At 36.9% G+C, this 12,696-nt stretch overlaps 2 protein-coding genes across 8 annotated transcripts in view; one reads left to right on the top strand and one right to left on the bottom strand.

Annotated features, from left to right (window-relative positions):
- The window catches only part of LRIG2 (leucine rich repeats and immunoglobulin like domains 2), a 71,315-nt gene that overhangs the window by 27,739 nt on the left and 30,880 nt on the right, over positions 1-12,696 (top strand). For all 7 annotated transcript variants that reach the window (XM_025872441.2, XM_025872440.2, XM_025872439.2 and 4 more), the window contains exons 2-11: positions 3,629-3,694; positions 5,282-5,356; positions 5,520-5,654; positions 6,166-6,309; positions 6,422-6,565; positions 7,192-7,335; positions 7,541-7,684; positions 10,850-10,930; positions 11,663-11,734; positions 11,873-11,941. In XM_025872441.2, the coding sequence (XP_025728226.1) occupies positions 3,629-3,694; positions 5,282-5,356; positions 5,520-5,654; positions 6,166-6,309; positions 6,422-6,565; positions 7,192-7,335; positions 7,541-7,684; positions 10,850-10,930; positions 11,663-11,734; positions 11,873-11,941 (1,074 nt within the window). The remainder of the gene's footprint in view (positions 1-3,628; positions 3,695-5,281; positions 5,357-5,519; positions 5,655-6,165; positions 6,310-6,421; positions 6,566-7,191; positions 7,336-7,540; positions 7,685-10,849; positions 10,931-11,662; positions 11,735-11,872; positions 11,942-12,696) is intronic.
- LOC112824527 (small ribosomal subunit protein eS27-like) lies at positions 721-1,115 on the bottom strand. The gene is made up of 2 exons (XM_073895993.1): positions 901-1,115; positions 721-800 (listed from the first exon to the last, which is right to left on the bottom strand). Exon 1 carries the CDS (start codon positions 1,113-1,115, stop codon positions 951-953), a length of 165 nt encoding a protein of 54 aa, XP_073752094.1. The 3' UTR covers positions 721-800; positions 901-950.

Raw genomic sequence — 12,696 nt, 5'->3', positions numbered from 1 at the left:
CAGATTTATACTATAGTAGTCTCCCTTCCCCCATATTCACAGGAGATATATTCTGAGACTCCCAGTGGATGCCTGAAACCGTAGATAGCACTGAACCCTATATATATACTATGTTTTTTCTTATACATACCTATGATAAAGTTTAATTTATAAATTAGACACCATATAAGACATTAACAGCAATAATAAACAATTATAACCATATATGGTAATAGTTATATGAAAGTGGTCTCTCTCTCAAAACACCTTACTGTACTCACCCTTCTTTTCTTGTGATGATGTGATGATGTGAAATGATCAAATGGCCATGTGATGAGATGAAGTAAAGTGAATGATGTAGGCATTGTGACCTAGCGTGAGGATCATCTACTTCCAGAGCATGGTTGACTGAGCAATTGAAACCATAGAAAGCCAAACTGTGGATAAGGGGGAGTGTGGGATCTACCGTAGTTGCTTTCTACGATGGTGCTACTTTGGGAGTGTATTTTAGTTCACTGTTAGTGTTTTAAAATGCCACCTAATGTGGATTTGTCACAGAAGGGTCCAGAGAGCCTCATTATGGGGTTCTGACTTCTGAGGCATATATTCTTATTTTTTTTTTGTCCATAATCAAAACTTTATTGAAAAACTGAGACCAGGGGTACCTGGGTAGCTCAGTCGTTAAGCGTCTGCCTTCGGCTCAGGTCATGATCCCAGGGTCCTGGGATCAAGCCCTGCATCGAGGACTGCTTCTTCCTCTCCTATTCCCCCTGCTTGTGTTCCCTCTCTCACTGTATCTCTCTCTGTCAAATAAATAAAATCTAAAAAAAAACTGAGACCAAAATAGGAGATCACCATTGTGTACCTTACAAAATTAAACATAATTACATTATTTTGGTAGATTAACTGGAATTACTGAACTGATGAGGCTTTCTGCGATATGATACAAATTCAGGAGGTTGTGTGGATCATTAGTGTTGCTTTCTTCTAAATGAAGAACACCCTTCTGTGAGTCTGACCTTTCCTCCTGTTGGCTGGCACAACACTGTTGAACAGCCTACTACACAAGTAACCACCATCTGAGCATGGCTGAAAACCGGGGTGATCTTGTAACAATGTGGACATTTTACATCCATAAAATAGGAATGTGGTCTTTGAACTGGCTGTTTCTTTTTATGTTTTTTCTTTTCCAAGGACAGGTGTAGTAAATCTCTAGCCAAAAGCCTGTGTTAATCCTTTATCGAGCCCAGCCAGTCTGATCTCTGAGGCAACACCCCTAGCGAGCAGCACGCGATTGGGCTTGCAGCACTGGAGGCATGTATTCTTAAGACAGCATTATCCTGTAGAGAGGCTCCAAAGTCTTTCCAGTACCCTTTGGGTTCTGTCAAAAAGCCTTTAGAGGGTCACCTGGGTGGCTCAGTCGTTAAGCGTCTGCCTTCGGCTCAGGTCATGGTTCCAGGGTCCTGGGATCAAGCCTCATATCAGGCTCTCTGCTCAGCAGAGAGCCGGCTTCTCTCTCTCCCACTCACCCTGCTTGTGTTCCCTCTCTCGCTGTGTCTCTCTTTGTCAAATAAATAAATAAAAATCTTTAAAAAAAAAAAAAACAAAACCTTTAGAGGTTCTTCAAAGAGATAGAGAAAATCTTACCCTTTCCCCCAGTAGAGACAGTGGACAGTTTTCACTGATACTTAATACAAAGTAGGTTATACCATGTGTAAGTTAGGCTAACTTGATTGTTTTAGATTTCTTTAATAATAGTTTTCTTTAAAAGTGATTAGCTGGTCATTGACATCCATGAGAGAACTGTAGACGATTATGGTCAAGAGTTACATTGTCAGAGAGATTAGGGTTTGGGAGGGCATTAGAAGCACTGTTATGATTAAAATGAAAGCTCTTAATCTGTAAAAGGGAAAAAATGAAATTTTAGGAAGCATCAGCAATGAATTAAATCATACTACGCTAGCCTGCTACACAGATGATAGTTGCCAGACCAGCCACCTTGGAGCAGAATGTGGACTGTTGAACTTAAATTACAAGAGCTGCATTTCTTCTTTAGTTGAAATGCCACAATAAGTCTCTTTTCACTTGTATAAAATCCATTGTTGTTTAGCAGCAAGTGTGAGTTGGATGAAAGCATCTGAATATAAGGTTTTTATGTGGAGCAAATTCCTATTTTTATCTCTAAAATTTCCCAGTGCATACCCCCTCCCTAGTCATGAGTTTTCTTGAGCTGATACCTGGTGCCAGGTGTCTTAGAATAAAGGTGTTAGAACTGTTGTGGAAAAGAGATGGTTTCATCTGCCTTTAGTTATCTTATGGTGTAAACTAAGCTAAATGAAAGTGGCTAAGTTTTACAGATGGACAGACATGAATCTGGCTGAGAGCAAACTGTTCTGCTCTGATAGACACATCACTCAGACCTGCATGCATCTGTCAGCTTCTTGTGGTGGCGCAGGGAGAGAGAGTGATCATTATGTTTCTCTGCTGTGCCCCTATTGCTAGCCATATTGTAACGTGTAATACGTCTTTTGGGCAGACAGCTTGTGTGGGCTGGATTCCACTTTGGCCTTGTAAAGGTGCCAGGAAGCATCAAGGTGAATTTTTAAAGCCTATTTAAATATTTAGACCCATGACTAATTTCAGTGAAATCTCTGCTATATCTAACAAACTACTTGCTAGAAGTGAGATGGAATTTCAAGTTTATGGCTTCCTCACTTATTAGCTGTATGACCTTGGATTGACAAATTATTAATCTCTCTGCCTGTTTCTGTCTTAGGCAAGTGAGGACTGTAAAAGTATTTGCGTCATAAGGTAGTGTGTGGATTTAGGCAGTTAATATGTATAAAGTGCATAGAGGAGTGCCTGACCACCAATCATCATCATTAACATAATTTGGAGATGGATTTTTTCTTCCCCAAAGCTAGATTGCTTTTTTTTAGGAAGACCGTATCTCTTTCGAGGATATGGTCAACCTCAGTTCTAATATAGAAGCTCACTATCTTGACTTGTGAAATCGATCTTCTTTTATCTACTGCTAAAGTATAATGCAGTACATTACAGTATTACATAATACAATATATTATGCAGTATGTTACTTTAAAAAGTGTATTTTTTCAAAAATATATACAGTGTAGTCCATTACAATAAAAGTATAAGATAATCACTAAAAGGGATGAAAGAACTCTTTAATGTTGCTGTGAAATGATCTACCCAGTTGTATTATTAAGTGAAAAGACTAAGGGCAAATTAGTGTGTAAATTATTCTACCATTTTTGTAAAAATTTCCTGGTGCATGCATAAAATATCTGGCAGGCTGCACAAGAAATGGTGTATTTTCACTTGTTGCTTTTGGGAAGGGAAATCGTATGACAGGATGGGAGATTTAAACTTTATTTCCTTTTATACTTTTTGATTATTGAACCACGTGAATATATTCCCTAGTTTAAAAAAAAACAACCTCATAAAAATGAAGAAAAAATAAAATAGCTATTTTAAAATCTAGGTATTCATGCTTTGTAAACATTTCTTCTTTTTGTGTGTACTATTCAAATTCACATTTGATAGGGCTTTTAGATTATGTTTTAGTTTAGTTTTTTTTTAAGTCTCTTTTCCAACACTAAATTAAGAATGATCTTTTGTCCTCCATTAGGGATCTGAGTCATAATCGGTTGTCTAACTGGAACATCAGCTTGGAATCTCAAACATTACAAGAAGTGTAAGTTATTTTTATTTGTTTAAATTAAACTCTTAGCGGTGGATTTGATGAATTATGAATTTGAGGATGTTTAATCCAGAAATGCTGTCAAAAAAATTGACAGAAAAAATTTAAAAGACACTTTTTAAAAACCTAAACTGTTGTCTTTGGCTTTGCTACTATTACAGACTCCCCAGGCATTGCACCATTAGGTTGGTGATTAGTTGCAAACTGTGTAGAAATATTATTCTGTCTACTTTCTTGGGATCAAAAGTAAGATTTTTTACCCCCTTTTCAGAGTAAATAATTTTGCTTGTTTTTTGCCAGTTTCAGCCAGTGAGATTCTCTGTTGTGTAAATTTTTTTATGTCTTGACTTGTCTAAGATCCAAGCATCACGTCTAAAGCAGAGTAACGTGGGGGTACCTGGGTGGTTAAGTGTCTGACTCTTGATCTCAGGTAGCTTCATTATCTATCCGCAGCTTGGAGCCCACTTAAAAAACAAAATAAGATTTACGTGAAATACAGTTTTTTTTGTATTGTCTGTAATGTGGTGGTTAATATAGTTCAGTTTTCCACTTCACTGAAGTTTTTCCTTTAATACTGAGATGTATTATTATGTATTTTTTGGAGGGAATTTTCTAAAATACTATTAGTATCAGTTACTGCGTTGTGATGTTTCCAGAGGCACAACTATTGAGGCCTGTTTGCCTGTACACTAAAATGCCAGAACCTTCAGATTTATTTTTCTTTTTAACTTCTTGCTGACGGGTAACTTCTTCATGCTCTCATTGTCCGTGAATTCCCTCTGTCTCTGCTCCAAATTGACTGGTTTTGATCTGCTGTGCACTGAATAAACTATTGACAAGCTTATTTGGCTAAGAGAATAGTCACTGAAGAAAGTGGGAAATGCGTGAGCTTTATGACCTGGACTTTGTAACTTTGGCTGGTTTCTGGGAGGCCTTCTACTTCTGGTTTCTGTAGTCTTAGGTTATTGAGGTTGTTTAGTGATTGAAAACCAGGTTAATGAAATGTGATTATATTAGATTTGCTACTAAAACATTGGAGACATTATGTTTAAAGAGCTGCTAGGATCAGAGGGTGACATGTCATGTCATCTGTAAAATTAATCATAGGCTCCATCTCTCACGCAGATTCATCTGTGGATTCAAGCAACCCTCTCTAACTTTGAATAACTTAAAAAATGTGTGTGTGTGTGTTTGTGTGTGTATTTTAAAAATTTGCTTAATTTATAATTTTTTATCTTATTTACTATAAATGTATAAGGAGATGGATAGGTTAATTATTTCTTCTTTAAGAAGGACTGAAATTAGCTGTCAGAAAAGTAAACTATTCAAGAACGTTGCTGAGATTAAAAATACTTGATGTGAAAATAGTGATATCAGTCATAGATCTACATCATGAAAAAACATTTCTTATTAAAATCTTTTATTTCTCAGTATAATGCATTTAGTCTAATTCATTCTGAGTCATCTGCCTTTTTCAAATTTGGCACCTATCCTAAAGAATAATTATTAGCCAGAAACCAGAACTCAAGAGGCAACATTTCCCCCTCTAAACTTTGAAATCTGTTTTTCCCCTTTGCCTAGGAAAATGAATTATAATGAGCTAACAGAAATCCCTTATTTTGGAGAACCAACCTTTAATATTACTCTACTCTCATTGTAAGTAAAGCAGATTTCATATCTTTAAAATTATGAGTAGTACAGTTTTTAAATTTAAATTTTTGTTTTTGGTACCCTTATTGTTGATCCTGATTATTTAACATCCTCATGGCCTGGGGTGGGTCTCTGGCAGTAGCTTCATTACAATCTTTTTTTTTTATAGAGTCCATAATATAATCCCAGAAATAAACGCAGAAGCATTTCAGTTTTACCCTGCCCTCGAGAATTTAGATCTCAGTTCAAATACAATATCAGAAATCAAGACCTCTTCATTTCCTCGAATGCAGCTTAAATACCTGTAAGTAGTTTAAACTAGATTTATTTTAAAGTGCATGTTTATTATTTATTGATACTTATCTTCCCAGAAATCTCTGTTATTTATTGTGATTTTGATATGCTTATGAGAAACAAATCTGAGGTCAGTTTTTTGGGTTGTTTTTTCTCTCCTGTTGTCAGAAAATATTAAGTATCCAGGGTAATTTTTGAGGTTTAATTCTGGGTGTGTTTTACTAACAGTTTTGTAAAAGGTAAACAGGATTGGTTTGGTAAACAATAGCTTATCCTATATAATGATAATCAGCATGTGTGCTAGTGTTTTACAAAGCATATTCATACTTAACTGTTTGAACCTAAATGAAGTAGGTATTATCCTTATTTTGTAGTTGAAGAAACAGAGCAGTTTAATGATTTGTAAAGTTGGATATAATTGCTAAGTGGTAGAGCTGGGCTCACTCATAGCCTTTGGGGTAGCTGTCAGGTGGTAGAATGTTTTGTTTCACTAAATTTTTTTGTTATCTTGTTCATTTTAGAAATTTGAGTAATAATAGGATAACCATCTTGGAGGCTGGTTGCTTTGATAATTTATCCAGTTCCTTACTAGTGGTAAAGTTAAACAGGAACAGAATCAGCATGATTCCACCCAAGATTTTCAAGCTACCTCACCTCCAGTTCTTGTGAGTAACTAAATAGATGGAATTTAAGAAGATTGTTTTTTCTTTTAAATTATTTTAATTATTATTAGAGCAAATCGGCAAATACCTGACTGGAAAACTACTTTTGTTAAAGGGAACTTAAAAGAAATAGGATTAAAGTGGTGGAAGGTCTGACATTCCAAGGGCTTGACTCCTTAAGATCTTTGAAGATGCAGCGGAATGGTATTAGCAAACTTAAGGATGGAGCTTTTTTTGGCTTGGATAACATGGAAGAATTGTAAGTACTATGAACTAGAATAGAATATTGTTAGGAAATGGGTTTTGCCTGGGACTTGTTAGTGCCAAATGGCTAGGGTAGTTGATTTAATTATATGCAAGTACATTAGTTCTTTCTCCCTTCTCTGATGTGAAATAAGTGTATACAAAGCTCTTGAAGATTTGTTATCAAACTGGTATTTTTCTCATCATTCTTACAAACATTTTGTGTAGGGGCGCCTGGGTGGCTCAGTTAATCATCTGACTCTTGATCTCAGGGTCGTGAGTTCAAGCCCTATGTTGGGCCTCATGCTGGGCATGGAGCCTACTTAAAAAACAAAACAAAACATTTTGTCTAAAAAAGTTATATCTTCTTAATGTTTGGAGCTGATGAAAATTAGCAGGATTTACCTCAAACAGGTACATCAAACTTCTTAGTGTGTTAATTTTATAGATCTGATGTTTTAGACAGTCTTACTACCTTCTAGCAATAAATTTTGAGTATAATATAAATACTTACTGGATAGAATTTGTTGGCTCACTTGTACTGAGTGAAAGTATATGCCTCTCTGAGCAAGACCTCATGAAGAGTTTTGGAATCTTCTCGGTGCAATGCCTTGTTTCTCCTTTCTTTCTCTAATTCTGCAGAGAACTGGAGCATAATAACCTTACAGAAGTGAACAAGGGGTGGTTGTATGGCTTGCGAATGTTACAGCAGCTGTCTGTGAGCCAGAACGCTGTTGAAAGAATCAGCCCTGATGCATGGGAGTTCTGCCAAAGACTATCTGAACTGTGAGTGTTGGCTGGCATTTCAGTGGCGGCTGGGAGACCAGAGTAGGTTGGAATAAATCACTCTCATAGCCAATAATGAGATCTAACATCCCTCTTTATTAGAAGTTTGTTGAAAACTCTAAATTTAACATGTAAATAGAATGAGAATAGGAAAGTTGAATTAAAATACAATGAATTCCTTACCTTTCATGTTTCCTGTTTTTAGTGATTTGTCCTATAACCAGTTGACCCGCCTGGATGAATCTGCCTTTGTGGGTCTGAGCTTACTGGAGAGACTGAATTTAGGGGACAACAGAGTCACTCACATTGCTGATGGTGTATTTAGGTTTCTTTCCAATCTTCAGACACTGTAAGTACATCTGTCCTTTATTTTGCTGATTTTTTAAACACAGTAAAGTAAATAGGGGCGCCTGAGTGCTCAGTTGGTTAAGCGTCTAACCTCGGCTCTGCTCATGATCTCAGGGTCCTGGGATCGAGCCCTGCATTGGGCCCCCCGCTCAGCGGGGAGTCTGCTTGTCCCTCTATCCCTCCCCTTGCTCGTGCTCTCTCTCTCTTTCAAATAAATAAATACAATCTTTAAAAAAAATAGTAAAGCAAATTAAAACAGCTAATCAAGCTACACATTTATGTTTATGTTAATATTTGCAGTTCTTCTGTCTTATACTTTGGGGCAAGACAGTCTTTTTTTTTTTAAGATTTTTATTTATTTGAGAGAGAATGAGACATAGCACGAGAGGGAAGAGGGTCAGAGGGAGAAGCAGACTCCCTGCTGAGCAGGGAGCCCGATGTGGGACTCAATCCCAGGACTCCAGGATCATGACCTGAGCCGAAGGCAGTCGCTTAACCAACTGAGCCACCCAGGCGCCCGTGGCAAGACAGTCTTATTTGTCTCTATCCCTGCACATAAATCTTATATCTTTAGCCAGTTCAGTTTGTACTTTAATTCTGAATTTAATCAAATAAACAAAGCATCTCTTATTGTGCCAGTTACTGTGGAATAAAACACAGTTGCTAGTCAAGAATGCACATTTTCTTGTTCCTCTGACCTTGAACTACTATCAGAAAACTGCTACTTACCATTCAGCAGGATACAGGATGTGTAGTGGGAGCAGCTCTGACAGGAGCGCAGTTCATTGTTGCTAATTTGCTGCATGACTTGAACAGAAAAAACTTATGTTTATCAACGATCTGATGTGTGCTAGGTGCTTTCAGAATACTAGGATATTATTGCTCTTCTCCATATCAGGAGGCTGAGGTTCAGAGAGATTAAAATGATTGTTTAAAGTTACACAACTTGGGGCGCCTGGGTGGCTCAGTCGTTAAGCATCTGCCTTCGGCTCAGGTCATGATCCCAGGGTCCTGGGATCGAGTCCCACATTGGGCTCCCTGCTCAGCGGGAAGCCTGCTTCTCCCTCTCCCACTCCCCCTGCTTGTGTTCCTGCTCTCACTGTCTCTCTCTGTCAAATAAATAAAATCTTTAAAAAAAAAAAAAAAATAAATAAAGTTACACAACTTGTATTCCCAGCTGGTCTTTCATCCAAGTACTAACCAGGCCTGACCCTGTTTAAGTTTCAGAGATCAGACAAAATTGGGCACATTCAGGATAAAGTCACACAGCTTGTAAATGTTTGAGCGAGAAGTAGGTCTGTCTGACGCCAAGGCTCATGTGCTACTTACCGTACTGCCAGATGAACAGAATCACTTAACCTTCCCTGGGTGTCATTTTGCTTGTGTCTTCCCCCAGCAGAGGATAGACATAGGAGTAAATGGTTGCTACAGGCAATATCAACTCTAAAATTCTGGGGTTCTGTAAGTTGGATGTTTTACCCTTGTCATGAAACATAATTGAATGAAGAAGTATTTTAATGAAATATAGTGATTTCAAACAGAGCAGAATAAGAGAGAAGGGCTAGGTAGTAGAATTCGTAGATTCTTAAGGGTCCTGAATAGGGGACTTTTTGGTCATCAGGCTCGGAGTTGATAAATGGTCTCAGAAAAGAGGCAGGCTCCCAACTTTGGGACCTAGCCATCAGTGAGAAAGAAAGCATGATAATTTTGTGAAGGTATGTATACCTGCACAAGTTTGATTTTTTTTTTTTAACTTAATGAGGTAGTCTTCCCTCAGATTTGGCCTTGAAAAATTAAAAGTGATTTTTTTTTCTTTTTTCTACATTACTAGAAACCTAGAACAGTTCAAACCCAGGAATTTATATCAGATGCAGCTGCAGCCTTTTGGCAATTCAAAGAATGGCAAGCAGTTTCTTTCAGTATACCACAGATTATTACTTTTAGTATTAAAGTTTAGGAAAGTAATTGCAGAAATTAATGATGGTCTAATGCCACAGAGATGGTTAAGGCAGAATTAGGATAAGAGCTGAAAAATTCTGGCTTTAGGCCAATACTCCTGCTAGAGTATATACTTCTTAACTCCTGTTGGTCAGTGAGTTCTCTTTATGCTATACTCTAGAGGAGGGGGAAAAGTCTTGGAATGTTGAGTTGTTTCAATGTTTATTCCTTAGTAAAATGAAATGAACCTGTTAGCCTTCACTTCAAGTAAAGATACAGGTAAAAGGGAAGAGTGATCTCTTATCTCCTTACTGTTACATAACCAAAAAAATTATTAATAAAGAAAAGAGCTTTGGGTGCCTGGGTGGCTCAGTCGTTAAGTGTCTGCCTTCGGCTCAGGTCATGATCCCAGGGTCCTGGGATCGAGTCCCACGTCCAGCTCCCTGCTTGGCGAGAAGCCTGCTTCTCCCTCTCCTACTCCCTCTGCTTGTGTTCCCTCTCTCGCTGTGTCTCTCTCTGTCAAATAAATAAATAAATAAAATCTTAAAAAAAAAAGAAAAGAGCTTTGTGTTTTATTATGAGATGACTTGAAGCAAAAGTGATTAAATATCTATAACTGATACTTCTTCCACCAGGACATTGTGTGGTGCAATTGCATTTCCTCTGAGAATGCAGCAGTGGATTTTAAAAAATCCATACTTTGCCTTTTAAAAATAACAGAATGATCACTCTAGTGCATGGGTGTATGGTCTTGCTCCCCAGGAGGGTGTGTTTAATTGCTGTCAAACTGTGAAGCTTTATACTGACATTGTTCTTTGTTAGCCATTTTAGGTTTAAGGGCCCATGGGAAGGCGTGGGTCACCCAGAAATCCCATTAGTATAAAATCACATTTGTAAGCCATATCCCTTGTGTCTTGAAATCCTGCTTTTTGCAGGACCATGACTATAATTTTTAATATGCTAACAAAATTAGGGGCTATTAGGTAGGAAGATTAATACTCTTAGCAGGTTGCTTAATTTATTTATCAAGGCCAGCTTAATCCTTTGCTTATGAGAATCAGTTCTTACTTGCTTATTACAGATATTCTTTAAAAAGAAGAATTGAATCATCTTCAGAAATAACTGTTAAAATAAGGATGAAAATTAGCATTGCCATACCAGGATGATATCCTGTGCTATCATGGTCATTTTAACTAACATAACCTGTCTTTCTCTGACATTTTTGTAGAAACTTAAGAAACAATGGAATTTCATGGGCCATAGAAGATGCTAGTGAAGCTTTTACTGGACTTACAAGTCTCACTAAATTGTATGTATTTATAATATTTTTGTATGCCTATATAGGTGTATTTTCAAGAACCAGTTGTAAATGTGATTGGATTATGTCTTTTTGCTATGGCTGGAAAGTCACCCTTTTGACTCACCCACTAAAGGAGGAAGCTTTTTGTTTATTAAGTTTTTTGTTTATCAGTGGCTTTAAATTTTTTTTATTTATTTAGTGGTGGGACACTTTCTATTGAAAGGGCTTTCCTATGGGTACTCAAAGAGGTTATTCATAGGACTAGAATTTCTGTTCACGTAAAAGAAATGCACTGAGAAACCAGAGTTGAACCAGTATTTTTAATCATATGAGATTTATGGACAATTTATCTAGAAAGAGAGGAATTCTCTCTCAAGTAAGATGTTAGATCTTCTCACCTGAGAATTTCTCCAAAGCTTCACACTTGTCTGAATTTCTTTGACCTGATCTTTTGCTAAGAAGGGAGAGATTGGGACTCTAATCCAGTTTCTCATATGAAATCTAGCAGTGCATCACGGGTCTGCATGACTGTTCACACCTTGTGTTCTCACCTTGTTGCGCTCCAGCCTCTTAATAGAAGCCTTCATTCTGTGCTTTGCATTGGTTGGTAATAAAGGTTCACAGCTTTCTTAAAAAATCCATGTTAAACGTATTTTCACTTTTTATAGGTAAATGTTTGATTTAATGAATTAAATTTTGCTTAGTGGAGAGCTTTATTAGAAAGGTCTGTTTGTATTTCAGAATCTTACAAGGAAATCAAATTAAGTCAATTACAAAGAAAGCATTCATTGGTCTTGAATCCCTTGAGCATCTGTAAGTATTTTGCATCCATTTTGCTCAGTATATAAATAATCTTTGCTATTAGCAGAGGTTCTCATGACCATTTAAAGTGTTTATATAATTTAATTGTAGAAATGGTGACCAGTAATGTTTCATTTCTCTTCATTTCAGCGATTTGAACAACAATGCTATAATGTCTATCCAAGAAAATGCTTTTTCTCAGACTCGCTTGAAAGAACTGTACGTAATTTAAGGTTTTTTTTGTCACCAGTCATTAGATCATTATCCATGCTTGTGCTTAAAGTGTGATGAATGTGACCCATGTGTTTCCAAAAACACACAATATAGGCAGGAAAAAAAAAGAAATGTTAATATTCAGTTATTTTAGTGGCTGGATATAATTTTAAAATAACCCAAGATTGAAAAGCCTAGAGTTTGTGGCACCAAGACCCTCTGTTTTGCCTGTGCTTGTAGTTAAAGAGACCTTAGCATGGCTCCTTGTGCTTTAAGTATATTCTGTTCCTTTTTCCCCCCTGTTTGTTTTTGGATCATTGGAAAAATGTGTTCCCGGGCTCCTTAGGTGGGAACCTTAGGGTGGATTACAGTTAAGGTATTAGGTAATTTGTTGGAGATAATTTAGCAGTTTCAGTATCATCAGAGGGAATGTCTCTAATCTGTTTTTTCAAATTACTAAAATGGTCAAACACTGTTAAATAGTTGTAATAGAAAAACACATATTCATGATTTTTAAAAAAAATTGCTGTTATTGTTTTAGAGATTTCCCAGGGGGAGGGGTGGTTAGTTGGGCATTGGTATTAATTTTATACTCTGGTGATTTGAATATTGAACCAGTGTTAAGAATCAGTGGACTAAAACAATTGATCTCGCCTTGCTTAAAAGCCACTCAAAGGACAGACTGTGGACCAGAACTGGTTCATGACGAGATAAGGACAGGAATTCATAGTAAGCATTTAGAAACTTTTAGAACAATTTGA

The sequence above is a fragment of the Callorhinus ursinus genome, unplaced genomic scaffold (genome assembly GCF_003265705.2).
Source record: "Callorhinus ursinus isolate GAN/ISIS: 27379988/994484 unplaced genomic scaffold, GSC_fseal_2.0 scaffold9, whole genome shotgun sequence".
Classification (NCBI taxonomy): domain Eukaryota; kingdom Metazoa; phylum Chordata; class Mammalia; order Carnivora; family Otariidae; genus Callorhinus; species Callorhinus ursinus.
Note: the sequence above shows the minus strand (reverse complement) of the source record. Positions and strands in the feature narration are given on the sequence as shown.